At 53.0% G+C, this 26,649-nt stretch overlaps 11 protein-coding genes across 11 annotated transcripts; 4 read left to right on the top strand and 7 right to left on the bottom strand.

Moving 5' to 3' along the window:
- Window positions 1–62: 62 nt before the first annotated feature.
- Window positions 63–1,383, bottom strand: PSV08DRAFT_252078 (phosphatidic acid phosphatase type 2/haloperoxidase; the record flags this gene model as incomplete). Its single annotated transcript, XM_014217859.2, has 3 exons — window positions 63–407; window positions 477–1,090; window positions 1,140–1,383. 3 exons carry the CDS (start codon window positions 1,381–1,383, stop codon window positions 63–65), a joined length of 1,203 nt encoding a protein of 400 aa, XP_014073334.1.
- A 741-nt stretch (window positions 1,384–2,124) lies between these two features.
- On the bottom strand, window positions 2,125–2,981 carry PSV08DRAFT_211048 (LITAF-like zinc ribbon domain-containing protein). Its single transcript, XM_014217865.2, has 2 exons — window positions 2,877–2,981; window positions 2,125–2,731 (listed from the first exon to the last, which is right to left on the bottom strand). Exons 1-2 carry the CDS (start codon window positions 2,890–2,892, stop codon window positions 2,274–2,276), a joined length of 474 nt encoding a protein of 157 aa, XP_014073340.1. The 5' UTR covers window positions 2,893–2,981; the 3' UTR covers window positions 2,125–2,273.
- A 776-nt stretch (window positions 2,982–3,757) lies between these two features.
- Window positions 3,758–5,173, bottom strand: PSV08DRAFT_412746 (AAR2 protein-domain-containing protein; the record flags this gene model as incomplete). The annotated part of the gene is made up of 1 exon (XM_014217888.1): window positions 3,758–5,173. One exon carries the CDS (start codon window positions 5,171–5,173, stop codon window positions 3,758–3,760), a length of 1,416 nt encoding a protein of 471 aa, XP_014073363.1.
- An 851-nt stretch (window positions 5,174–6,024) lies between these two features.
- On the top strand, window positions 6,025–6,846 carry PSV08DRAFT_189539 (EAP30/Vps36 family-domain-containing protein; the record flags this gene model as incomplete). Its single annotated transcript, XM_014217855.1, has 1 exon — window positions 6,025–6,846. The coding sequence occupies one exon, from the start codon at window positions 6,025–6,027 to the stop codon at window positions 6,844–6,846; it is 822 nt and encodes a 273-aa protein (XP_014073330.1).
- Window positions 6,847–7,085: 239 nt separating this feature from the next.
- Window positions 7,086–8,576, bottom strand: PSV08DRAFT_189264 (uncharacterized protein; the record flags this gene model as incomplete). Its single annotated transcript, XM_014217889.1, has 2 exons — window positions 7,086–8,270; window positions 8,313–8,576. 2 exons carry the CDS (start codon window positions 8,574–8,576, stop codon window positions 7,086–7,088), a joined length of 1,449 nt encoding a protein of 482 aa, XP_014073364.1.
- Window positions 8,577–10,140: 1,564 nt separating this feature from the next.
- Window positions 10,141–12,529, top strand: PSV08DRAFT_382150 (P-loop containing nucleoside triphosphate hydrolase protein; the record flags this gene model as incomplete). Its single annotated transcript, XM_014217856.1, has 3 exons — window positions 10,141–10,552; window positions 10,603–11,678; window positions 11,786–12,529. The coding sequence occupies 3 exons, from the start codon at window positions 10,141–10,143 to the stop codon at window positions 12,527–12,529; spliced, it is 2,232 nt and encodes a 743-aa protein (XP_014073331.1).
- A 1,278-nt stretch (window positions 12,530–13,807) lies between these two features.
- On the top strand, window positions 13,808–15,905 carry PSV08DRAFT_231766 (uncharacterized protein; the record flags this gene model as incomplete). Its single annotated transcript, XM_066092263.1, has 2 exons — window positions 13,808–14,977; window positions 15,030–15,905. The coding sequence occupies 2 exons, from the start codon at window positions 13,808–13,810 to the stop codon at window positions 15,903–15,905; spliced, it is 2,046 nt and encodes a 681-aa protein (XP_065948101.1).
- A 1,762-nt stretch (window positions 15,906–17,667) lies between these two features.
- PSV08DRAFT_366255 (uncharacterized protein) lies at window positions 17,668–20,528 on the top strand (the record flags this gene model as incomplete). The annotated part of the gene is made up of 4 exons (XM_014217891.2): window positions 17,668–17,682; window positions 17,791–18,013; window positions 18,071–18,152; window positions 18,211–20,528. 4 exons carry the CDS (start codon window positions 17,668–17,670, stop codon window positions 20,309–20,311), a joined length of 2,421 nt encoding a protein of 806 aa, XP_014073366.2. The 3' UTR covers window positions 20,312–20,528.
- A 372-nt stretch (window positions 20,529–20,900) lies between these two features.
- Window positions 20,901–22,400, bottom strand: PSV08DRAFT_412741 (heterokaryon incompatibility protein-domain-containing protein; the record flags this gene model as incomplete). The annotated part of the gene is made up of 1 exon (XM_014217892.2): window positions 20,901–22,400. One exon carries the CDS (start codon window positions 22,398–22,400, stop codon window positions 20,901–20,903), a length of 1,500 nt encoding a protein of 499 aa, XP_014073367.2.
- A 1,014-nt stretch (window positions 22,401–23,414) lies between these two features.
- PSV08DRAFT_337652 (Alpha/Beta hydrolase protein) lies at window positions 23,415–25,127 on the bottom strand. Its single transcript, XM_014217846.1, has one exon. It carries the CDS (start codon window positions 25,056–25,058, stop codon window positions 23,694–23,696), a length of 1,365 nt encoding a protein of 454 aa, XP_014073321.1. The 5' UTR covers window positions 25,059–25,127; the 3' UTR covers window positions 23,415–23,693.
- A 660-nt stretch (window positions 25,128–25,787) lies between these two features.
- Window positions 25,788–26,536, bottom strand: PSV08DRAFT_337644 (uncharacterized protein). Its single transcript, XM_014217893.2, has 2 exons — window positions 26,202–26,536; window positions 25,788–26,143 (listed from the first exon to the last, which is right to left on the bottom strand). Exons 1-2 carry the CDS (start codon window positions 26,363–26,365, stop codon window positions 25,804–25,806), a joined length of 504 nt encoding a protein of 167 aa, XP_014073368.1. The 5' UTR covers window positions 26,366–26,536; the 3' UTR covers window positions 25,788–25,803.
- Window positions 26,537–26,649: the final 113 nt, after the last annotated feature.

The following is a 26,649-nucleotide window of genomic DNA, read 5'->3' as shown; positions in this document are numbered from 1 at the left end:
AACCGATTAAGCCTTGGTGGTATAAATCTCCCCACACTCCTTCAATCATTTCACAACCAACTCTAAACCATATGTTCACCCCTTGCACCATGGCCAACAGGCTTCCTGTTCACGTGCGAACCAGCGGGACCCTCAGCTTGGGGCATCATGGTACCCCTAGGACCATCGGCAGCATCAAAAGGGGCGCCACCCCAGCTACCTGCATCATGGGTGCCCCAACCAGCCTTGCGGGTGAAAATGGCGTCGTGGAAGCCGTCAAAGGAGCTGGGACCAGCGCCGTAGACAAAGGGGGCGTGGCGCATCAGAGGGATGTGGTTGAAGCGGAAGTCCCAGACGGAGGCGTACGTCATGCGGTAGGCGCTAAAGGCCATCATGGAGCCGATTACTGCACCTGCGAGGACGTCGTACTATTTGTATTGTGTTAGTTTTTGAGTGTACCAGACTTTAAAACGCTTGATAAGAAAAAAAAAACTCACCCAGTTGTGGTATTCGTCAATGGTAAGGGCACCACCGATGAGACAAGCACCGAGGATGGGCGCGTACAAAGCAACCAACTTCCACATTGCGGGGTGGTGGTTGGAAAAGACCTTGAGCTTTGCATTGAGGTAGAGGTAGAGAAAGACGAAACCGGCAAAGGCAGCAGTTGTGTGACCGGATGGCATGGACTCGAGAGAATCGTTGATTTGGTTCTTGTCGCCCGTGCAGATGCTCTTGTCAAACATGATTTGACGGTATCCATTGGCGACGTTGCCGTTGCCGCTGCCAGACTCGATGCCGTTGTCGGCTGCACCAACGGTTGAGCGAAGGTCTTCAGGGATAACGGGCTTGCAGACAGCGAGGAAGTGAGGGCGAAGACCACCAATGAGCCATTTGATGAAGACCTGGAAGACTGCGGCGGTAATGAGAGAGTACAAAAGCCCGATAGTGGCGTTGTTGACGTCCCAGAAGCTGCGGGCGCGAATCTGCACAATCAAAAAGACGGCAAAGGGGATGAAAAAGGCCATGAGGGCGGCAGCCCAGATGGGGATGATTTCGTTGCGCAGGGGGTAGGCAAACTCTGGGTAGACAATCTCGCCATCTTGGAAGACGACTGGAGCGTGTTAGATGGTGGCAGTTTGGGTGCCGGACAGGATACGTACTGGGAAAGCTGCGGCTAGGAGCAGGATCCGCCATGTAGACACCCAGGCCAATGGCACCCATAGCGGCCATGGTCAGGATGTCGAGCCAAGTAGCCTTGAGCCATTGTCCAAAGCTTGGTCTGGAGTTGTACGACGATGAGTGAGATTTGGAGTGGCGCCTTGGTCTCTTTTCCCTGTGCGAGCCAGTCGCAGTGGTTGTGTCGGCGGCGACGGGCGTCGTGTTTCGCTTGTTGAACAGACCCATGGTGGCTGTGGTTGTGGATGGATGTGTGGTGAGGCAAGTGTGCCGAGTGGTGAATGACGTATGGGCACTCGAACCGCCTGATTGTACAGGCGAGTACAACGAAAGAAGAAGAGAGCGGGTTGGTAGGTAGCCAATTCACAAGCAGCGGCTCATTGCTTATATTTGCACACTGTTGCTTTCCCGCCTTGGCGGGTTGCTCGCAAAGTCGTCACTCAGCATCATCTTTGTCGCAACGGCATACCACCAGGCTGGTTCGCAGCAACAAAACCTGCTTTCTGGCCAACCTTGTTACAGTCGAGGCGCATGCAAAGCGCAGACAGAGAACGAAATAATAGTCGATCTTATCCTGTCCAAGCAAGTTGGCAAAAGCTTGGTTTGCAAAGCAGAGGCTTGGCAGGCCCGTCTGTGGCTCTTGTGTGGCTGGGGAGGCGCGCGATGATGGCATGTGTGGCTCCTCAGTGCCGTGTAGCCACTAGACGGTGGAATGCTTTGGCCATGCGCTGACGCGACGACGGGCCTACTGTGCCGAATGCTGGGGGATTGATAGAGGCCTGAGGGACGGTTTGCGTGTGCGCGGTGTGATGGTGCAAGTCGCAGAGGGCGTGACGTCAGAGGGTACCAGATTTGACCGAGCTGTGAATGAACGTGTCGAGTCACGAGACGTGTTTTCATGCAAGCCCAGCTCTTCTTTGGTTTCAAATGCCCCGATGCGTCGTCACAAACACTTCTGCATGCGTTACGTTCCGCCAGAGAAAAGAATGGATATTCAACAGCCTAATAAACAGTACACCTCAATTCCAGCATAACAACAGAAAACGCATCAATCAATGGGTATCATTCTCTCTCTCTCCCCTCCTCATGCTTCCTTCGCCGGCATCTACTCCAACCGCCTAGGAATGGATATGCACCTCAGTGCTGCCACTGCGATGCCATGTCGCGAGCAAAACACCGCAGCGGCCACACTTGTGCTGGACGTCCTTTGTCGAGCTCATGACGTAGGGAATGCAGCCCAAGCAGCACAAGCAGCAAAGACCAAAGGCCCAGGCATGCGTCGTGTTGCCCGTCTCAAACGAGACGTTTGTGAGGGAGCGCTGGCCACATGCAGGGCAGTCTGCGGGCGCGGGGCCGCGCTGCAGATTGGCAATAGGCGTCGCGTTCTGGTACTGTGTGCCGGGCATTTGCTGGGGCGGCATGCCTGGGGCTGAAGCAGCGGCGCTGGCGTCTGGGTGCGGATAGCTGGCTTGTGGGGGTGGCTGCGAGTATTGCTGCGCGTTTGGGTCTTGTGCGTAGACAGGCGGCTGTGGCTGACCTGTGGCTTCAGGCGATTGGGGGTAGGCTTGCATGGGAACTGTTATGGCGGTTAGCTAAACGTTCATACATGCCATCGTGAACGTGGTACGGCGACACAGCACAGCACAGCAAACATCATCGTGCTGCAGCGTAACTACTGCTCCGCATCCAAGCCCACAGGTACAAGCCTTCTCAACACTTACCACCTGGCTTCTCCATTGTTTCAGTAGGTAGCTTCGAATGCGTGGTGCAAGAGGTATTAGTTGGCGGCAACGACAATTCTCAAAGGTAGTAGTACACAATGCGTCAAGAGCAAACGAGGGCCAGCGCCCAAGTTTATTAAAGCCCTTCAGGCGCACCGTCGTCGCTTAGACTCCATCATTCACCGCACGGGGGCCTAAACTTGGGGGGCGCCAGGCGTACTCGGTAGCACAGCCTCGACTCGTGCATTACCATCATTCGCCCATTGCGCGCGCTGGCCCCCATTCAAGCCCTCCACCCGCCCAATGGGCCATTTCCCCCACCCTAGTCGTCTAAAAACCGCCGTCGAGCCTGCAGGGTCGAAGCGCCTAAGCCTCAATTCATCTTGTGGCTGATGTTCTTTTCCACACAAGGCGGGTTAATAGCGCAGCAGGGTCTGGCGAGGGCGGGAAGGCCCCAAGCCTAATAAATAATTTCCATCTGTCGTTCCATGGCACTAGCATCGGAAATAACCCAGGGGGCCAGAGACATCCCCTCCTGTTGGTCGCCTCCCGGATACTGGCACTCGCAAGCCATTGTAATCTCAGCCTTGTATCGTCACGTTTCTTTGCCTCAACTCCGGGTCGAGTAACCGTTGGCATTAGACATTATGTACTGCGCAGGGCTGTGCTGCGGCGGTGGATGCGATCAACACACGTGTACCTACTTTTCATCTTAGCGCATTTCCTCCGACGGCATGAAACCGTGTCAACAGAGGGCCGGTTCCTGCAGCCATCTTTTTTCGAGACATAGTGCCTCTGGTAATTAGCGCCCGCCAGACGCTCGTCAACATGAAGCCGGCGACCTGGCAGTCCGGCTCCGTGTTAATGGTTGTATGTGCCGCTCAGTAGCGCGTATCCATGTCGTCCAGGTCGATGTCGTCCTCTGACTCTTCAGCTGCATCGCCCTTGGTGGCTTTGGTGGGCTCAGAATATGTCCCGTGCAACATCTTGTGCTGCTCTGGGGTCAGGTCAACAATGGTCGGCGCATAGTCGCCCACCTCGTCCTCTGCATCCGCACCGTTGACTTCCAGTTCCACGCGCTCTCCGTCCTCCAACTCCAACATGCCGCGCTTCAGATACGAGCCTTCGGGCTGCCATCCAAACTCCCTCTCCATATACTCCTGTAGGTCGTCCACCTCGTCCACCATATCGGCTTTCCACTTGCCATCAAAGTCTTGAAGACCTTTCCGGAACTGGCCCAGCAGTGGTCGCAAGAACCCCCCACCAGCGTCATTCATGTCGAATAAATCTCCCTCGGCGTCTACACAGTGGCCAAGCTGAATGCGCAGACACTTGAAAAGGTCCAAGAAAAGATGAGAGCGCTCCTTGACTGCTTGCCGACATGTGAGTAGCAGTCGCAGCAATCGCTTCCACTGTTCGAGACAAGAGTTGTTGTTGAGCGTCAAGACCATGAGAAAGGCAAACTGCAGCTCGCCCAGAATCTCGTTCTCCCGGCCCTGCTCATCTCCTGCCTGGCAGTGCTTGTCGATGAGGTCGCCTAGAAACCAGGACCGGTCCTGTGCAGCTTCTGTGCGTTCCCTGCCAGTCGCTCCTTCTCTCCACGTTTTCTTCAAATCAATTGGCAGGAACCTTAGCTCCTTCTCCGGGTGCAACATGCTATTGCTCGACTCCAGGCCCGGTATGTCATCCAGGTCCTGCGAGGCCGACGAGGCCGACGTCAAGTTCCAGTGGTCGGGGTTCAGCCCGCATATCCTCGACAGTATTGTAGGCGTGATGTGTGTGGTGAGCTTACTCCAGTCGGTGCACTCTTCGTTCCAGCCATCTTCAGCGCCCGAGTCGCCTTCCTGCACGGTTTGCCGATAGGGCGTCAGGCCGTCTTTCCATATGCTGCCAAGGTTGGCCTTGTGCTTGAGAACCTCTGTCTGCGATGTTTCCGCCACGAGATCCTCGGTGCTTTGATCCCATTTCTTGACGAAAACTTGTGGCGAGCCCACGCCAGGCGTGACATAAAACCATGCGCCGTGTCTCACTGACATAGCGCCATCAATGGCAGCGAAAACAAAGTGCAGGCCATGTGGGACATTTCGGACGCCTCGGAAGCGTGGTGACGAGGTAAAGGATAGCAGGTCGATGCCAGCAAGGGCTTTTGGTGGCAGGTCTAGCAATAGCACGCAATTGTTGATAGTAGACGGGTCCATGCTGGGGCGGAAGAGCTCGTCGAACCAGGTGTTTCGCAGGATCTTGAGCAGAGGCTGTTCGCAAAGCTCGACATGAGCCGGGGAGAAATGGGGTATCATAAGTTCTAGGCAGGGTCCAGAAGCGATTTGGAGAAAAAAAAGCACGTGAACACGCGTGCCGTACTAGTCCAGGCCAGGGTCCAGACAAATCCAATATGCGGCAAAGGAGCGTGTGAGATATGGGCGCGAGACGAGAAAATGATTGACAAGAAGAATAAGAAGGAGGATGAGAGAAAGAGAGCGACTGCATCTGCATCTACCTAGAGCAGCGTGCCTAGACGCAGACAGGCATGCAAGCAAGTAGCGCTCGAGCGACTTGGGGGGTGCAGTGCGACCGATGTCTGACCGACACCATACGCCATACGTCATGCAGTCCGCATAGAGTTTGGCTGGACAGCCGTGGATAGAGTATCGGCATCTTGCTCACCGTCTTGCTGGTGTTGTGGATTCTCTCCATCGACGCACGCCATCTGCACGCATCGCACGGTATGTACATACGCCGTCGTAGGATGTAGTATGGGGCGGTGTCGGCCGTCTTTGCTGTACTCTCTCCTACTCTACCCCACCCAACCCTCTGCTGATACGAGACATCACGCAACAAGCTAACAACACCAGCACACACACGCACTGAAACAAGGTGCACACGCGGATTTTGGCTTTGGTCGGTCATTGATACTACGGTACTTATTGCATACGCCGTCAGCCTCTTCGCTGGCCATCATAGGGTCCAGCCCACTGCACCGTCCCTGCAGCTCGATGCCCTTCTAGGTAGCCGACCGGCCCTTTCTCTCCACCCGCCCATTGCCTCGCGCGGCAAAGCACCTATTCCAACTATTCCATCACACCCAAACAGAGCCATACCAACACACACACTCGTCGTACAACCAGCGCACCCTGTGCCACTGCCCGCCATGGACCGCCGCCGCACCCCAGGCCTGTCCTCCCTCTCCTCGCGCGGCCTGCAAAACCACCACTACACCAATCACGGAGCCACCCTCCGCACCCGCAACGCCGACTCGCTCTCCACCCAGCTCTCCGTCTTCCAATCCCTACTCCACAACTTCGCAATCACCCACTCCAAAGACATCCGCGCAAACCCCGCCTTCCGCGCGGAATTCGCCCGCATGTGCTCGGCCCTCAACATCGACTTCCTCGCCTCCTCGTACCACAAAGACACGGCGGCTAGCACCTCCAAAGACGCCAGTAGCTCCGCCAGCGGCGAGAGCATCTGGACGCAGCTGCTTGGCCCCAACCTCAACGACTTCTACTTCAACCTCGGCGTCCAGATCGTAGAGGAATGCCGCGCCACCCGCGCTGAAAACGGCGGCCTAATCTCCCTATCGGATCTGCAGGCTCGCCTCTCCAAATCCACCCGCATAGGCGGCAGCATGACCGTTTCCGACGATGACATCAAGCGTGCTGTTGACGCCCTAGCTCCACTCGGGTCGTGCTTCTCCATTGTCAAAATAGGACATCGCAGTCTGATTCGGAGTGTGCCCAAGGAACTTAACGTGGATCAGAGTACCGTTCTCGAGGCCATCCAGTTGCTGGGCTACGTTACGTTGTCCATGCTGCAGGTGAATTTGAATTGGGAGAGGCCGCGCGCTCATGCTGTCATCGAGGATCTCATGGCGGATAGTCTGGTCTGGGTGGATACTCAAGCGGGCGAGAACGAGTACTGGAGCCCTGCGTTCCTGACCATGAGCGGGTCCAAGTCGGATGTAGGTGCTTAGATTGTGTGTGTGTGTGTGTGTGTGTGTTTTGGAATTGGGACTGGACGTCCAACTACGGCGTAAGGAAGGAGCGAATGATACCCGGCGTCATAGCCACTTTGTATACATCCAAATAGACGGATTCACGATAAACTTCTACACATGGAAAGAGACAAGCAAAAAAATAGCAATCATAAGCCCACGTGTCTAGAGTTTTATATACACATACAAATACAAACGCCTATTCTCCATCCCCTCAATCACCAGAGCACCTCTGCATTACACAACCTGACCTCCTCGCTATCCTTCCACGACGAGTCTCCACCACTAGGCTCAGGAAACACTTTACGATGCCATCGCAGACACCACCTGCGCGCACTGTGCTCATCCTCAAAGTCCAGCACCCACCGGTTATAGACACGGTTCATCACCTCCTGATGCATCTGCGCCGCCGACCGGTCCTCTTCCATGTTACCCATCATGCTCTGAATCTCCGGGTCGTCATACGTCATTTCCATCGAAGACGATGAAGACGACGACGCAGCATCCACAAGCGTAGAAGCAGAGTAATCAAAGGTGCCGTATGCGCGAGGCCGGCTTGTCGAAATGGGCTTGCCCGACATCTTGAGATTGATCATGTCGCGCAGCCGGTGGATCGACGACTGTGCCTCGTTTCGCAGCGGCACCAGGCTTCCCTGTCTGTATGCATCGGTGCAAATGGCAATGTATATGTCGGATGCAGACGGCTCGTAGCCTTCAATGTGCAGGAGCACCCGCCAGATGCGATTGCCCTTCTCATCCACACCTGACGCAATCGGCTGGTACCCACCCCGCTCAACCAACAGCCGTAGAGCAGGGCTGTATGGCTGCATGAGCACATTCAGACTCATCGCATGATCCTTGGGCAGCAGGTTGTACGAAGCTACTGCAGCACCAATGTCTTCGCCGTCCTCGAGAAATCCCTTGGGTGGAGGAATGGCGGATAGGATGCTTGACGGCTGGTAACGGCCGCTGAGTTTGTGCAGTCTCGAAGCATTCTTCTGGTATGCCAACGCTGCCTCCGTGTTCTTGAACAAAACATAGTAAAATGGCAACCGTTCCAGACTCATAGGGTCTCGGCCAGGAATGACCTTGTAGAAGTCGCTGTCTCGCCGCCATCCCTCCAGGTGCTTGCCCTTGGGAATGATGCGACGAAAGTCGGCTTCGGTCAATCCAGTGCTGCAGTGGGTCAGCTGGAGCACAGCAATTTGCTCCCTTTGTTGCTGAAACGGCTCCGTTGCCCGTTTCTCCACCTTCCGCCGCCCACCCACAGTCTCTGGGCGGATAGCGGACTTGGGTAGCTCCAGTCTGGGATATTGATCTCTGCTTTTTTCCGTCGGCCGAGGCGGTGGGGCACTGTTCGCTTCGGGGAAGAGCTCTTCGAGGAGCGACTGTTCACTAACTTCCTCATTGGGTAGTAGCGACTTGGATGAATCGTCAAATGACACGTCCTGCTTGGCCTCTGGACCATCTTTAGCCCTAGACGCCTCATGGCTGCCATCCTCGCTATCCACCCTCAAGTCTGTAGACGATGTCATCGAGCGTGACTGTGTGTGAATCTGGCGCATCAGCCTCTGCCCATCGTCTGTGCCCTCGACAACAGGAGCCTTTACTTCCTTGTCAGGACGAGTCAGCACATTCCGTGGATCATTGATATCCCCGAGTCCTCTCAGTAAGCGAATATCTCCTTCTTCGGATGCCCGGTCGGCCATTGCCTCGATGTGCTTGCGGAAATTGCCCGCAACTAAAGTGAGCATCGGAGTCTCACACTCTTCCAGCTCTTTGCTTATGTTTTGGATGTACTGAGCTGACTCAACGCGACGCTGATGGCAGACTTCCAAGAGCAAAGCAACAGGATCACCAAACAACTGCGTCTTAGCGTATTTGGCAACATCGCTGGCCACTAAAGAGTTGACGTGGCTGAGGGCTTCACTCGAGGACTGGGACAGTTTTGAGGCAAGCCCGCCCATCAGTCTCTGGTATTTCGCACAGATGTTGCCGACTAACGAAACGTCATCCAACGTGGTAAGTCGTTGAGCGGTAAGAAAGTGACGTAGAATGGAGGGAGCTATAGGTGTAATTAGGTCAGAACGAGACTTTGCAAAAAACCAAGCGGTTCTAAGACAATTATAGAAAGTGCGTTTATAAGCATCTCGGGCGGCATCCAGAAGAATTATAATCTCACTGGATGTTATTTCGGAAGAAGGGAGAATACGCCGCTCATTCAGGGTTTGGAGCGCTGGGTCTAGACTCTGCGGTTTGAAAAGCGTTGCTTGTGTTTTCTTCATGGGCGTCGCTCTTACTGCAGCAGATGTAGGCGAAGACGACAACTGCCCTTTCGTAGGGTTTGCTTCGAGGCGGGTTTGCAGAGCCTTGACCTGTTCAGCGAGCTGTTGGATTTGCTGCCGCATGGCTGCAACATCAGTCTGCTGGGCAATCGAAACATGGCCCTGCCTCCGCTTCGCAGATTTCCTCTCTCTGCGATGAGTTTTCAATTGGTTCCCGGTTGCTGTGAAACGAACAAATCCATATGTAGGGCCTCGTTCGTCTTGATCTGTTGCTCCATTTGCTTCGTAAGGATGAGCTTCAGAGCGTCCTTGGTTCTTGGCATGATGACGAGGCGGTGGTGAAGATTCCGACTTGGGCTCAGTGGATGTGGAGGGGTCATTGTGAGCCCCCAAGGAAGCAACATGGTTCAATGCCTTTCTCCACCAGGGCTTCTCCTCGACTGGGCCGTCTCTTGGCGAGTCAATTGGGCGGGATGGAGCACTGCCCTCGTTGTTGTCGCCTTGGGCAGTGCGTGTCTGCGGGGTGTCATTGCCGGCGGTCGAGAGTCTGGCGCGGGTGGTGGCATGGACGCCGCGAACCTGCTTCGCGGTCACTGGGAGGTGACATGGCCGCAGATGTCGAGAGAGGCGCGGCGGTGGCATCAATTGCGCGGCTTGGTCACATTGCACAGCTGCGATTCTTGGGCCTACCGTCGACACTGAAAAGCTGCAGAAGGCATGCAGCGCTAATGGCTCAATCCGGCCTAGCACGCCCGTCGCTTAGTCACTCCATTTCCCTACCACCACAGTCGGTTGCAGCCCAAAAGGGAAATTAGGCGAGCGTCGCATGCTTGACCTGCTCACGACTTCTGCGGCGGAAAAAAAAATCCTTGTGAGCACATGCAGTAGACGCATCATGCGAGTCACATGCGTACAAGAATCTATCCCTCCTCAGATACGCACCCCTTCATAAACCCTCCCTCATTGCGCGCGCACAGGAAAAAGCAACATGAGCCCGGCTGCTACTTATACCCTGCGCCCGCTGGAGCGCAATCCGCCCAGCATTCCTACCAATGCGCTCGAGGGCGGTGCTTTTCGCGTCCATCTGTCGGCCAAAGAACTCAAGGCTCTCGGGCTCAGCAATGGCGACTGCGTGCGGCTTAGCACTGCGGCAGGCTTCAGAGGCTACGCCGTTGCATGGCTCGCCTCGCAGACCAACGCCGGGAACAAGCCCATTGCCAAAGTCACCGATCTTTTACGGGAGCACTATGACCTCGCGCTCAATGATCCCGTTTTCATTGAAAAGGCCGACTCCTGGAAGCCTCTCAAGTCAATCGAGATTAGCATTTCCGATTCACCAACTCAGACTGCCAAGTTTGCCTCGGGCGAGCAACTTTTATATTGGCTTCGCCATGCACTAGGTAAATATGCAAATGTGCGTCTTGCATCTACTTCTCTAAGTCTTGTGCAGCAGCAGACACAGACATTCTCCTGCCGGGATGCAGTTTTCCAATCCAGCAAAAGAGCTTTAGGCAAAAAGGCCAAAAATTCCGGGTCACAGTGCAAAGTATTGACCCACTTCCGACCGAGAAACACGCCGTATATTTTGATGAAACTGCTACTCACATTACCACTGTGGGCGATTTCACGCCCAGACAGTCACCCTCGAAGCCGTCAGGTGTACTTCAATTAAGGTCTGATGGGATCGGCGGTCTTTCCAACCACATTGCAGCCATCAATGAAGATCTTTCCTTTCTTACCAACAGCCAACCTCATCTGCACAACCGACACCTTCTCGGGCCTACCACTTTCCTTTTGCATGGCCCAGAGGGTACCGGAAAGACTCTTTTGCTCGAGAGACTTGCGGAGTGTCCCTGGACTGAAGTCTACAGGATCAATCCCGATACAAATCCCAAAGGCCAAGCCAAGGCCCTATCTGATATCTTCCAAGATGCCCGTGAAAACCAACCAAGCCTGATATTGATGGACAATTTGGATCGGCTTTTAGACAAGGCCGACTCATTAGTAAACAGGCTTCGGATTGAGCTCGGTACTCTGGGAGGAAGCCAAGTCGTTGTCGCAGCAGCAGCGCGCAGCGTATATGATATCGACTCCAGCCTTCGAACAGCGACTGCTTTTCAGACCGAGCTTGAGTTGCTACCACCAAACGCAAAGCAGAGAGAAGATATTATACGCCAGATACTGGGGCCTACTTGCACTGTCCCGCACGTTGACCTGAGTGCTCTTGCAGAACGGTCACATGGCTTCGTAGGTCGCGATATTGCCAGCCTTTGCTACTTGGCTAGAAGGCACCACATGAGGCAGATAGTCAAGCTATTGGACGGGAAAGACAAGACCGAGCTTGGCAAGGTAGATGAAGAAACCGACTTTGTCGAGCAGGAGGATTTCGAGGCCGTGATAGAGCAAGTGCGCCCCACAGTGCTTAAGGATAGCATTCTCGAAGTGCCAAAAGTCAGGTGGACGGACATTGCTGGCTTGGATCATGTACGGGCCGTGCTAGAAGCCATTACCGTTCGCCCGTTCAAGGTACGTGAGCATCAATTTCCACATGTTCGGGATGCACACAGATCCCTGCTCTGCCTCATAATTTTATTCGCGTCCAAGTAACAAAAGGTGACTGATGATGCCCTTAGTACCCTGACCTCGACGTCAAATTCGGTGGGCCTCAGTCGCGCAAAGGCGTTCTCCTCTACGGCCCACCGGGATGCGCGAAGACCCTGATTGCACAGGCCGTCGCGACCGAAAGCAGGCAGAACTTCCTTGCCGTAAAGGGATCCGAACTCATCAAAATGTACGTGGGTGAGTCTGAACGAGCGATTCGGGATGTGTTCCGTAGAGCACGAGCAGCGAAGCCTTGCATCATCTTCTTTGACGAGATTGATTCCATCGGAAAGTCGCGTGAAAAGACGCAAGACAGTGGGTTGAACGTTGTGACGACACTACTCAACGAGATGGACGGTATTGAAGCGCTAAAGGACGTTTTCATCATCGGCGCAACCAATAGGCCCGATATTCTCGATTCAGCACTTATTCGGACGGGCCGTTTTGATGCACACATCCACATTGGTCTCCCGACAGAAGAGGCACGGAAGCAAATTCTACAAATTCATACCAGATCGAGGCCGCTCGCCGCTGACGTTGACTTGGATGTTGTTGCCAAACAAACGGAGGGCAGCAGTGGCGCAGATATTAGTGGCCTGTGTGCTGTCGCCGTCGAACTGGCAATTACCGACTACACGATGTGTCCGGACAGCGCACCTCAGGTTTGCATGCGCCACTTTGAGCAGGCACTACAGCAACACGTTCCCCATACAATCGCAGCCGAGGCGGAGCGATATAGGAACTGGAGGCCTGGCAAGTCGTTGTCTGAAGATTAAGGTTGTGGTATAGAAATGGGTTGTGAAGGTAGAAAGACCTTTTTGCATAGAAGACGTCTTTGCATGTTGATGCTTCTTGTCCAAGCAACATAAGGTTTTCCGTACGATCAGAAGCCCAGGCGCACAGAGGCATTAATCTGACCTGGTGCATTACGACGTTGGGCAGTGGAACAGCGACGGGACGTGCATCTGCCTTCTGCCGCCGCACGACGCAGGGAAGATGTGGGGATGCAGGAGGGGAGCATGCTTCGATTCGTCTTCGATACCGCTGTCATGATTCTGTTTGGCATACTTGATTCGGCCAGCCATCAAAATAGCATGTTGCCTGAGACGCCAACGCTGGATGCCTGTTGCAATCATCCGTTGCGATCAGGCGTGGTACCCCGTCGTGTGTCGTATGTAGAGTAAACAGCGAGACGCTGTGCAGGCAATTCCGAAACGTTGCGGCATTGCTGTGGGGCTTCATTTTGGACAGACGATGCTAGTGTAGTTGGGGCCGGCACATTGTGCATCGACTACTTTCCATGGACACGGACAAGCGCAGTGCTCTGCTGTAGCATCGTGCTGATTGCCCGTTGCGGACCACGACATCAGGGGCAAGGCGAGGAGAGCGTTCAGCTCGTAGTTTCTGCAAGCACCAGCGCAATGTGCCGCCGCAACGGACCGATAATCTTGATCAGCCACTGTCGTGTTGCTTTGATGCCCTTGGCGGCGCATCACGAAATTGCTCCTCGGCAGAGCATCGTCGTGAAACCGGGCTCGTGCTCCTTACACACCGGTCCCCGCCGGGAGACAGCCGCCTATTCCTGCCAGCACCATGGTTGTGATAAGACGCTCGTTAAGATGATTCCGTCGCCTGCCAGGGGGGCCCGCTATAGCGAGCATGCCTGGGTAGCCAATCGCAGCAGACGCTCGCATGTTATGCCCACTACCCTGGTTCCACACCTGGTTCTCGACCTTGTGCAATTTCTTTTCAGACGCGCCAAAGTGGGTGTAAATGATTGCCGCCGCTATAATGACGGTGTGCAAAGTGTGGAGGCGCCAGGTTCATCCGGTGGTCGCGTGGTGATGATACTGGCGTGCATCCCAACACCGACCAAACATCTCGGTCCTTTGTTCTTTGAACCTCCAGCGACTGTGTCGATACCTGTTCCCTTTTTGGCTCTACAGGGCTGTCCATTCCTTTTTTTTCTCTCATTTTCAAGCCCATTGTGTTGTTCTCCTTTGTCGACCCCCAATTTACCATCTGATACCCTCTAACGGATTTTGAAACTCACCATGCCCGGGATGCTCACGAGATCCAAGTCTCTGCGGTTCCTAAGAAACAATCGCAGAGATGTCATTGATCAAGAGAAGGGAAACACAATGCCAGCTCTAAAAGCGTCTCAAACAGATCTTGACAAATACCATGCGTCTACGGCGAATTTGCAACTGGAGGGAAATCTCAAGGCCCCAGACGTGGTAATCAGACCGAGCACCTCAGGCGGGCCTGTAGAGCGCCCAGTGATGTCTCGCAGGGAGACCAGTCCTGCGCCATCGTTCCATTCGGAAGATCATGTCCACTCTTTCCAATCGCCTACATCGTCGACAACCGTACTCTATACCTCAGATGTCACAAAAGAGCAGGGGATCATTGGTATCGCTCTTGGATCACCGACTTCTGCTTCGCACTGGATCCCACCTCCTCACGCAGTCGACTCGAAGACGAATCCAGGATTTACAGATCTCCCAGTAGACATGTTGACTCATCCCAACGCCTCGTCGCCATCCTTGAGTGGTCCCCAAGGGCCTGCCAAACCCAAACTTAGTCGATGGAAGTCGCTATTTCGCAAAGCAGCGCCGCCGCCGCCACCCATTACTCCCCAGGAGCAAGCCGCATTCTATCAGTTATCGCAGTCGGTGGACAAATCAGCTCGTGCCGACAGCCACCACGATGAAGAAGTCAATGAATCAAAGACTTCACTCAAGGACGAAGCAGGGAGGGACAAGCTGCGCAATGTGTCACCACCTGCATACAAGCCTGACATTCGCGAGTCGCGCAAATGGAGCCATGGAGAGTTTGTCGCACCCAAGTCACCTCCGCAAGCAACATCGACCAGAGGTCGTGCAGTGACGCTTGGAAATCATGCTTCAGACCTCCAGGAGAGGACCATCCAACGTTCCATCCCGGCAACAAATTTTCCTCCACGCAATGAGACTGACGACACTGCTTCAACCATGGATGCTATATCACCCAAAAATGTCGGTGATTTGCCAGCTGCAGAGTCGAGCAGTTCAACACCAACAGAAGCTCCAATCCTTAACATCACGCTCCCTGACATCACAATGGAGAGATACAGCATCATGTTTGGCAACCTTTTGCAGTCTGGACCGAGCCGTTCATCGCTCTTGGAGCGACGACAAGGAAATACAGAAAAGGTCAAGCCGTTGAACGAGCTTTCTGCCAAGGTACGGTTGATAATGTCTTGAGCTCTCTTTGTGTATGCTAACAGCAGCATAGGATGATCCACCAGCCGAGAGCTTCCCTCTCCAGCGCAGAGTGACTTCGCCGGCTGTGACGTCCTCACCACGGTTAACATTGTTCCCTCCCACGACTACGTCTCGCGCGCCTTCACCATTGGGTACACCCGTCATTAACCGCAGCAAGGGGGATATTAAACGTTCCAAGACGTTGCCCTCGAAATCACCTGTTCGAACCGAGTTTGTGGAGGGTTCAGATCGCTCTGAAAAGAGGATTGATCCCGCCAAACTTGCACCTGTAGCATCTCCATACTTGAAGCCTGCCTCGACGCCAACCTCCGTGTTTGGCTCTGAATCTGAAGCCGAATCCGTTAGCGTTGTTGCCGCCCCGATCTTGCACGGCCACGGCCAAACCACGACGCTTCATCTCGACGACCGAGAACCCGACTGGGAACTTTGTGCGCCGCCACCTCGAGCGGCAAAACGCGAAGCTCTCGTCATCCCGGACACGCCCGTTTCCACCCTGGTTCGTTCACCCTCGCATAGGCAGCCAAAAGTCACCAAGATGAGCGCCCTCTGTTCACATCCGGCTTCTGCGCCTATCGACGTTCCTTCGCCATTGCAGCGACTACATAGTCTCTCGACCCCACCGCATTCGGCCAGTCGGCTTGGGGAAAAACGTGCAGAGATTCAAGCACGGAGACGAGAAACAAATGGCGAAAATGAAGTAATCGCAAAAGCTACGGTGGGGCTCGCAAGAAGCGTTTCTCTCAGTAGAGCACACAGTCCCCGAACTGTGGTCCGCGTCTCAACCATACCAAGCGAGGAGCGAGTCCTTGACAAGCTAGCCCTTACACCCACCATGGTCGAAGTCAAGAACCGCAAGAGTCACAGAGTGCAGCTCGAAGACGCTTAGACGATTTTCCTTTCTTTTTTTTCTGTCTTTATATCTTTCAGCATTCAAACTCTTTCCACAATCTTTAGCTTCTGGCATCTTTTTTCTTATGTCATTGGCATTCTAAGGCTGCGCTTCTAGCGATAGGGGTTTCTACAGACTTTTTTTAACGGCGCCATGTCTTTTTCTGCCTGGCGAAGATTCATTGTGCTTTGCTCATTCACATGGGTAGTTTTTTTTTTGCCCTTGTTGTTAGCGGGGGTCGTTTGGGTCGGAGTTATCAAAGGCCCATTTGGCCTTTGTTTGATTGCATGAATAGGGGGGTTCTGGTTGACACTGTGCAAGGCGTGCTGCTGGACGGTGTGCAAGGGTGGTTGGGTTGGGTGGGTAAAGGGGGAATGGGTGGACAAAGACATTACAAATAGGTCGGGCTTCTAGATCAGAAGCCCAGCAAGATTCGAATGCGAGTTATTACAAGGTTCAATTGTGCAGTCTAAGCGTACGATTATGACATGGATGCACTGTGCTTTTCAAGTGAGACCCTGCAATGCTGTAAGACGTGCTAGGATACGCTTCATTATTTTGTACAATGGGTTTGCAAGTCGAATTGTCAGGCCACCTTTGATGGCGGCCCCATGGTTACAGGAGTCCCGGGGCAGTGTCCCACCGGTGAGATAGTGAAAAGTCCTAGTGCAGGATTCTACTGCCCGTCTATCCCGTGACATGAGCATGAAGCATGGTAGGGGCGACGCTTGGGTAGAGGCGAGACTACTAGGGAGAGGCGGAAGGCGGTACGTACATAGTAAACGGGACGGCCCTGCCCTTCTTCGCTGATTTCCTCGCCCCTACGTACTACGCCTAGTTTCCAATACTTTAACGCGCCCTCGCTCATCAGACGTGTACTTGTATACAAGCTTCATTCTCACCTGTCAAGCTCAGTTTTACGCCACAGGGCCCTGGGGAAACATGACTCGTTGTGTGTTGGGTATGTATCGCCTCTTCGCGGATGCGCGGTGCATGCAGCCTGCTGATGGCGGGCTTCACGCGTCGTAGTAGGCGCAGTAAAGAAAGTCCGACAGGCGGGACGGCGACCAGTCAGCCAAGTGTGTCTTGCAGCCTCTGTACAGATATCGAGTCGCTTTGGGATCGGTGGCTTCACACAGCCCGCCTGCACCACAGCCATAAGCTTGTATCATTGGAGAATGCGCCATCAAGTGCTGCACCTGGGTTAAGCAATACTGTCGCCTATCGTTAGCTCAGCAGAAGCTTAGCCAAACATACTCATTGCTCGCATGTCCACCGGCTGGGTCTGAGTGAGGCTGAGTATTGTCTTCTTCTTCTTGTGCTGGCTGCCTCGATGCAATCTACACCAATCTTTCCTTCTCCTCCCCGCTCTCCCCCCGTGTCTGTCCACCGGCTCTCGACATCAGCTTCTTACTCGCGTCCTTGTGCTTGCCTGGTTTCCAACTCGATTTTTCTCTCATGCGGCAGCCTGATACGTGACGTATCCTCGGCTTTTCCCCGCATCAATCCAGCCGGCGGATAATAGCCCTCACCACACAAGTCGAGCGACTTGCCAGGAACATTCGGCCCTTGATCACACACAACCTGGCCAGGCCATCAGCGAGCTTATAATCCCTCCACTCAGGTTCTTCTTCCTGGCGAATGCGCCAAGCTAAGTACAAGCTGCTATCAATGCCCCTCGTACGGACAGGGACCACAACCTAGACAGTGGGGGGGTGTCGAGTACAAACTCGCCGAGCAACCAGCAACTATCTTGAAAATGTCTGGCCTTGAGGTGAGGTATTTTTTGGTCACTTGATATGGCCTCTCCCCCACGCTCTCGTATATTTTGTCCATGATAAGATATCAAGTTGTAACCCAGCAGTCACTTACCGGGCCCTAGGTTGTTGCTGCTGTGGCTGCTGTCGTCTCCGCTTTTCATGCCGGATCGGAACTGCTGAAACACGTGCGGAAGAAACGCAGTGCTCGCAAAGCCCGGAACTCGGCGCAACAAGAATGGGAAGAAGAACGACTACAGGCTTCTCTTGTGGCGGGCGAGCAACAGATTGGCCTACACTACGACCAGGACCAAAGAGAGTTGGGCGATCTAGTACGCATTGGTGATGGTAAAACATGCCCCATCCGGTATGACGCATGTTTATGCTACTTATTAATACCCATAGATATCGCCCGAGAGCGTCTATACCAAATAACACTGATGCTACAGGCTGAGATAATCAACAGTCTCAAACAAGCAGCTACAAGGTATGCCTTGGAGAAACATCCAACATGACAAATAGGTCAACTAAACATGTTCCTTCAGTGAGGTTTGTGTACTCGATTTGCGGGTTCTGCATCAGGCCTCACTCACGAATCGCAAAGAAACACTCGTGACTCTCGAAGAACTCAAGCAAAGGATATATCTGAGAAGGCCCATGGCACGGCAGCCCCAGGATTTTGGCGACAAGTCCAGACTATGGCAGTCGCGCTTCTTACCACCAACCGCGCAGTCGAGCCACGAGCCGACCCATGCACTACACGACGCCTACGCTGACTATCCCCGGCATGTTGAATATCGAACGACAAGACACGGCTCATCTGAGAACTACTACCCGCTTGGCATCAAAGACATGTCCATTCCGAGTCTTCCGGCCTATGCTCCCAAACATGCTTTTGGTGAGGATTTAAGCAAGGCGCTAGAACGCATACATCCCGATCATCGCGCAAATGCAATGAGAGACATTGAACAGATGATCAACTCGTATCAAAGCCTTAGTTTCAGTAGCGGGGATGATCAACAACAAATACACGGATACAGCGGAAGCTACTCTGGACTACAAGAACCCCTCGGTACGCCGAGACCCCAAGATGTATCTGGAACAACAATGACCGAGTCTGAACAAGACCCTCGCCATAAACTTCACCAGGTACCACGAGCATCAACTGATCAAAAAGGAACACATTCTACCAGGACTCCGACATTCAATCAAGATATGTTTGCCATAGAAAGTGAGCAGTTTGACTATCTTCGACCCTTTGTCGCCCTGAATAAACACGCCCATGTACAGGCCAGAGCACCAAGACAGTCACGATGGTCCGAGTCCTCGGGCGCCAGTTCTGATCCATCATATCTTGCATCACTCGAACGGAACAGCTCCAGTTCTTCACAGGGGTCATCTAGCCAAACACCTGGGCTATCTCAGCAGTCGCAGTCTTTTGATCATGGCCGCGTCCCCTCAGTACCAATAACACTAGACGAGTGCTATCAGCTGAATGACAAGGACTACCATAGTCTGCCCAGTCCATCTTCTCCACATGAAGATTTAGATGATGGATACGAGATTCCACACATGGCACCATTGGCGCCCTCATGTAACCAGCCCAAGACTTCACAAAATGGCGTGTACAGGAAAGCTTCCATCTACAAGGCAGTCCCTGTAACCAATGCAGGTACAAGTCCACCAATTCATGTCCCATGGCCAGGAACCCAGCAGCATAGAGAAATACCATCAGTCACGCAGCACGGTTCCCATCAACGATTTCGAGGCTCATTTGACGAAAAGGAAGCCTTGAATACTAGCGACCTCCGCTTACCCAAGTACACGGTAAAAATCACAGCCAACAACGCACCGGCCAACACATCAGGACATCATCGAACCGTATTAGGACTATCAGCTATTACTGCGGCAGCCGCTGTCTTGAACCCCAAGAACCTAAGCCGGAAAGCCAGCGTAAACCAGTCTCTGCGCTCCCATCGGTCCACTTCAAGCAGCAGCAGCACCTCGATGCCCATTGGCGTCCTCCCAGGCCACCGCATGCACAGCATCCGCCACGACACGATCCAAAGCGGGCCCGTCCGCAGCGACACGATGATGAACGGGCGCCCCGACAAAGGCAACAACTACTGGGGCTTCTGCAAGGGCGCCTGGGCCGTCCGCGAAGACCTCACAAAGGGCTTTGCCGTGCGCGCCCAACCCACAGGCTTCTACGCCACAAAGTCCCTTTGGGCCTGCAAATCCTGCACTTTCACCGGCGACGTATTCAAAGCCCCACACCCCACCAAGAAAAACAAGACGCTCGACGTCGTGGATGCCCGTATCAAAGTATCCAAATCCGGGATCCGCTACCGTTGGGTTTTTCTGGCAAAATCTCATGTCAAGAAGAAGGCTGGGGCCGCTGCTGTGGAGGCGAATGGTGGGTCGACGGCTGCTGCATCGAATGATGATAATTTCGGGTGCATCTTTTGCTGTCTTCAGGACAAAATTACCGGTGTCTATGGTGGCGTCGAAACACTGATGAATCACATTGCGCAGGTGCATGTGGCGGATATGAGCGAGGTGGTGCGTAGGAAGGCGCAGTGTGTTTTGGGGAGAGTGGCAGGTAGTGATGAGGAGTTTGATATTAATATTCCCATTTTCGGGTAGCGTCTTTACCAGCCTGATTAGGGACGCCTTGTCATTTGTTATCATTTGGATCATTCTCTTGGGGAGGGGACTCTTTTCTTTCTTTTTTTGGCAATTTAATTAGGATACCCGTTCTAACCCGTTATTTCTGTTTTAATATGGCGTGGAAAGTGCCCCTGATGATATTTCGCAGAGTACTTGATACGTTCCCTTGAACTTCTCTTGAAAAATGGAAACCTTGTTTTTTTTCTTTCATGTGCTCGAGTCGGCTGAGCTTGAGCAGTTACATTTAAAAGCAAGGTTGCTGAAATTGTTGACGTCGGTTTCGCGTCAAGCGTGTCAGATGACTACTTCCTCAGAAATGAATAGCAGCAGACCACATCCCAACCTGCCAGCATCAGGTGTTAAAATAATAATGAAAAGGAATGTTGCCATGTCTTTTAGTCCTTTTTGACGCTATCAAGGTACAGATTCTTGTCGAGATCAATTCTTGATGCTGGAGGTTTACCCAAAGTGTGTGACATCGAGATCTGTGTGATTTCCTATTGAATTGAAAAACGTGAACTTCAAGCCGAAAGATGGAACAGGCCTTTTCCTTTTTTTTCCTTTTTCATACAATCGTCAAGGTCATTTTCTCCCACTTGATATCAGGAAGAAGCACCTCTTGACCTGGTATCCGGAATTCACTCCGTATTTTCTTTTTCAATTCCTCCAGCATCCTGGTAAGCATATTGTATGCCGTTCTCCAAGTAGCAAATTCATCGTTTCCAAAATTAGGATGCCATAGTCCAATACGACGGAAGATGCCGGGTCTTAATTCCTCCACAATCAAAGCATCCATATTATTTGGAACATCCCATCCTGTACAGGCCCCCAGATAGACCATGTGAAGTGTATGGCAGTTGTCACGGGGCTTGAAGTCGAAATGCAGGCTGCATTCTCTCAATGCAGAGGAGTCTTCAAGAGTCCATTCGAACGGATAATCGTGGACCCAGGTCGTTATCTCGATGGATGGGAGAAACAGTTCGTGGCTCTCCGTATTCTCGAAGAATTCATGCAAATCCAATTTCCGGCCTCCCTTGCTTTCTAGGCGAACTTCAATATCATCGTGAAACACAAGTTTCGTCGGCGGATGAGAGTGATATAGAATCCCTCCTAAATGGCTTGCTTTGGCTGAAGCCCAACTCCAAGAAGGAAACACAATGGTTTCCCCTCCACCGTCCGAGGCAGTATATCCATATGTCAGCAAATACCAACCGAGGTTCGAAATGAATGACTTCTGCACCATGTCTTTATCTTCATCGCAGTATAGCAGTAACACGCCATAGAATTGCTTCACCCTGAACGGGAAAGACTTTAATTCGTCAAATGCATTGATGATGCCATCGAATGCAAGTATAGAGTCCGTGTCGAATGATAGCTCTCTTTGGTAATATTCCTCCAGCCTACTGGATAGGTCAACAATGGATTGGCCAATACCTTGAGATGGAAAACATTGATATGTCGGGAAAGGTTCTGTATCAGAAGCCGTGAAATCCGGATGCAAAGTCTCCATGCAATATATCTTTCTGCATTGAAGATACATTTGGGTTTTGGTGAAGACCAATCGCCGACGAGATAGGAGCATTTCTTGGTACGTCCATCCACGACTCCACCACTTTGTTTTCATTATCTCATTTGTAGTATCTTCAACCGAAACGAAGGTTGCTCCTCCTATTTCAAGGGTGAGTGGCCTTTCTCTCAATGTGCCTCGAACTCCTGGAAGGCCATGATTGGGGTCGTCTCCAATGGCAGCTATGATTGTAACTTCTGCCTGTTCATAAATTCTGTTCATGTTTTGAATGATCCGATGCTTCTCTTCGTGATTTCCCTGATCGATGCAATACCGATCTACCCATAGGTACGGTATGCCGAGGGTAATTGCTACAAACATGGCGTCTTCGACAGTTTTGGGGACGCTCGCTGGCAGCTTATCCCCAAATTCCCTGGCATCCTGCATATTGCCGCTACCCCACACGTAGCTCAAACATATGTATGGCTCATCAGGGTTTACCGTTGTAAGCCGGCGGGATCTGCAATCTATGACCCTTAAAGTATGCTTACCAGTCATTGATGGGTTACATTCTTGACCATGGCCCACCTTGCAGATATCCAATTGTGCTCGAATGAAGTCATAATCTGGGTGAACAGGGCAAATCTTTTGGCGAATGGGTGGTGACAGGCCTCCATGTTTGACATTTTGGGCAGGGAAGAATAGAAAATCGTAATTCCCCCTGACACAGTCCACTTGAATATATCTCTGGAACTGGGGATGTGAGAACCAGTACAGCACGAAATGTTCCAGATTGTCATCAGCTGTTAAGCTCTCCAGATGTTCGAAAACGCAGGTGAACTGAAAACAGAGAGAACAGCCGGCACATATGGATCGTTTCGTGATAAAACCGAGGATTTCTTCAGAACCTGGATAGGAAGTATCTACAAGCTTAAGTATGCGCGATGGCAACGTTTTGCATCGTTCGCAAAGCGTATTTGTCGTCAAAGAACTCATGACGGAGGTTATGGTGGCCTTTCCCCACACCGTCTTGCTCGGCTCGTCAGTTGAGTGTATCCTGTGGTCGTACAAACTGGAGTGTGGCGTGAGTTCTTGCATGGCTTTTTGCTCGATTTTGCAACTTTTGCAGTCTGTATTGGTGTCTGCTCCGGGAAACAGAAGCTTGGACCAAAAAGGTGAGCCAAGCATCATTTTTCTACGTAGTGCTAGGTATGTAATAAGGTAGGGATAGAGTTTGTTTCTCGCAGATGGATACAAGAATAATTGATTAACGTCTGCATTGGAGTTTGGGTGTCTTAAGCTCTCCCCTTAGGCTGAGGCTGCAAAAAGGGCGCAGTATTGATTGGCGATGTGGCTGAGCTTCATTAGGCAGACAGCTTGTGTAACAACAGCCACCGCCATTAGCGACTTGGCCTATAGGAATGATTGGAAGCAGGCAACCAAGATTGGAAGATGAACTTCGCGGTATGCATTTGTAGGGGGAGGCTGGGCGAGTGAGTATTCGGTTCATGGTCTGGTATTGTTCAAAACTCAATGAGGGACGAGAAACAATGTTGCACGCTTAGACGTCATCGAGCGAAGGCGTAGGAAGGAGTGGGATGGACACACTCAAACCAACATAACACACTTGCTTGGAAGGAGCAACGAGTAACTACATAATCTCAAAAATGTTCGTTTTCCCAGAAAACGAATAGAATACATGAATCTCATGAGAGAACAAACAGCACCCATAACCGTCTCAAGAACGCCTAGTCACATGATCCTTGCGCAGCTGAGAAGAAAACAGAGACGGGAAAAAAACATGAAACCCGAACTAGCATGCAACCAATAATGTGGAGAAGACCAAGAGGGCTATACATGCTCGTGGGCCTGCTGCCTGAGTCTACCCGCATGCATGTTTGTATGATACTTGTGCAACGACATACTGTCGAATGAATGTGACGGGGTCTCTTCAAATTCCTCTTCCATGTCGAACATGCGCTTGAGTTCTTGACAAGCAATCGAGTACTGCTGCTTTGCGCTAGCGCTTTCTTTAAGAGGGTTCGGCGCCTTATCCCAGGCATGCGGCACTCCCGGTACACAGTGATAGTGGACGCGCTTGCCGAGATCCTTTTGAAGACGGTCGCGGAACCGTTGGCCTTCAGCATGAAGCATATCCCATTCACAACAGAAGAGTACAATGTCATCGGGCAAAGCTTCGAGCATGTGGTTTGGTGCTACACCGGGGCTCAACCACGGGTGCGAGAGGTCAAGGGAGGGCGGTTGGAGATAGGAGTCGTCGAAGAGGTCAGTGAAGACGGCAGGTAGATTCTGGTCTACCCTCGGGCAGGTCTCCCTGCGCTGTGCGCGCGTCTGTGTGTAGTCGGTTGGGGGATAGAAAGAGACTATTCCTCTAATCTTGAGAACGGCATTGGTTCCTTCAGTCATCACTGACACTCCAGATTTGTCTTTGTACGAGGTAACGAGGGACAAGGACGAGGCGCCCGTCTGGCGGAGCATAGCAATCCGATCGAGGCGTGATTGCTGGCGGATGAGGTGGATGCGCGAGCCTTGTGGGGTGAGGGTCTGGGAAGATGCTTGGGGTGCGTGGACGACGCCGTTGGGCACGTTGCCCGCTCGTTGGTCGATAATCTTTGCACCCCATGGGGTTTGATCGAAGAGTTCGCCTTGTAGACATAGAGGGACTGTGAAGCTCATGTTGCCGCCGGATGAGAAGCCAGAGATGGCGAAGCGATCCGCGTCGAGCATCAGCTCACCTGCGTGCTGGGCCAGCCAAAGCAGCGCATCAGCACCATCCTCTACAGCAGTAGGGAATGGGTTTTCGGGTGCAAGACGATAGTCGACGCTGACCACAACGGCTCCCACTTGATCAACAACGGCGCCACACCAGCGCGCATCGTCATGGGCGGTGCCGAGAACAAAGCCGCCACCGTGGAAATTGATAACAACGGGATATTTCTTGGCGCTCTTGAGTTTTTTCTGCATTTTATAGTCCTTGGGTGTGTAGAAATGGAGGCGGAACCTGCCCTTGATTGGCGACACGGTGGCGTCAATGTCTCTGTGGAAGGCGGGTCTAGGGGGCCATGGGCGAGCAAGACGATGGAGCACCATGCCGATGCCCATCAGCACGCGCCAGAACTGGGCTTGAATATGGAGGATCCATCGTGGCCGGCTGGCCTTGTGTTGTGGTGGTGCGGCATCGACAGACACTGTCATTTTGGGTGGTTGGAGTTGTACGCGGAGCCAGTCTAAGTTGGGCAGGCCATTTATCAGGCTGCGGAGGGTGAAGGAAATAGACGGCTTGGGTTACCGGGTAAGAAAAGGTTCTGGAAATGTCAGAATGGAATGATTTCATTGGGTGATGACGTAGGGGTGCTGGTTTCAAGGGGTCCGTTCGTCAGTGGGCCGTGACGCCGTCCGGGTGCCGTCGCACTATGGTCTGCTTTAGGAAAGAGAGGGCTGTGCAGCATGCGCGATAAGATACGGCTGACGGCGCAACCCCGATGCCGCGACGCGCAACACGCAATGCTACACGCTCCCCATTCGTCGCGACAAAGCCAGCTCGGTCGGAACGGCATGAATTCATACCGCCCACTAATCATGTCATTGTGGACTAAGTGTGCTACCTGTAGAATCAAACCCCCCCCAATACATACATGCATACTCTGCAAAACCACAGACGGCAAAGCCGTCAGCCGCCAACACGATGCCGATAGCCAAAGTCACAAACACCCCCACTAAAAAAAAGCAAGCCGGGACGGGTATAGGGCTGCTCAAGTCCTCAGAGAAGCGCCAGACGCTCGCCTATTGATGCTGCCATAAATTAAAAAGCCATACCAAAAGTCGACAATCAAGTCAAGACCACGTGTCAGAGAACGCCGATAAAGTCATATGCAAGAAGGGAGAAGGGAACGAGGGCGGACGAAGACGACTCAAAGGTCAAGAGACGGGGCCCAGACAGCTAGGCGTCAACGAAGTCGTACTCGTCATCCTCGGGAGCGACGCGCCGCTTGGTTCGTGGCATGTCGTCATCAATGTCCAGAACCTCGTACTCGTTCTTGACCAGCTTCTCCGTCTCCTTTGTCTCGAAGCGCTCGACGGCCTTGTCGAGGGCATAGTTGAGGATCTGGCTGCCGTGGCTGGGGCCGCGGGCAGCATCGTAAGAGTATGCGATGTCGGCATCTGGGGCAGGCGCGGCCGACGGGTGGTCAACGTCTTCGTCGGCCGACGACTCGTCACTGGCCGATGTCATGTCCTTGTGGAAGGTAGAACGGGCCTTCATGGGGCTAAAAGACGAGGCCCTGCGCGGATTAGTACTCTGATGGCCTCACAAGCAGGCTAGTGCCAGAGGCGACTTACTTGACATGGGGGAAGGGCTTCGCAGGGCGAGGCTTGCCGTCTTCCTCGCGCCGTCCAGGGCCAAACGACTGGCCATGCGCCCACTTGGCCCTGCTGTTCTTGTCGCGGTTGAACTCCCTGGCGCTGCTGCGAAGGTCGCTGGTGAAGGTCTGCGAGGCCGACATGGTGAGAGCTGAGGCGGGTACTGGTGGGAGTGTGGTAGGTATGGTGGTATGACGGTATGGAGGAGGGGAAGCAGGGAGTGCCGGTAGGCTGCAAGGGAGGCTAGGTGTGTAGTAGTATGGACGTATGCGTATGTGGCTGGGTGGTCAAGGAGCAGGTTAGGGGTGGGTGAGTGACGGAGCTAGAGGGATGATGTGCAGAGGCCAGGTACGCAGGTATGAATGGAATAAGTAGTGGAAGAGGGCACGGGTAGGCAGGCGTGGTTGGTGACTGGCGGCTGTCTGGT

The sequence above is a fragment of the Bipolaris maydis genome (assembly GCF_028858645.1).
Source record: "Bipolaris maydis strain C4 unplaced genomic scaffold PSV08scaffold_16, whole genome shotgun sequence".
Lineage (NCBI taxonomy): Eukaryota > Fungi > Ascomycota > Dothideomycetes > Pleosporales > Pleosporaceae > Bipolaris > Bipolaris maydis.
This window is presented reverse-complemented; position numbering and strand designations above follow the sequence as displayed.

Coding starts and splice junctions, on each gene's coding strand:
- PSV08DRAFT_337652 (XM_014217846.1), bottom strand. CDS start 25,058: ATGACAGTGTCTGTCGATGCCGCACCACCACAACACAAGGCCAGCCGG.
- PSV08DRAFT_337644 (XM_014217893.2), bottom strand. CDS start 26,365: ATGTCGGCCTCGCAGACCTTCACCAGCGACCTTCGCAGCAGCGCCAGG. Junction 26,144..26,201: donor AAGCCCTTCCCCCATGTCAA/GTAAGTCGCCTC, acceptor TAATCCGCGCAG/GGCCTCGTCTTTTAGCCCCA.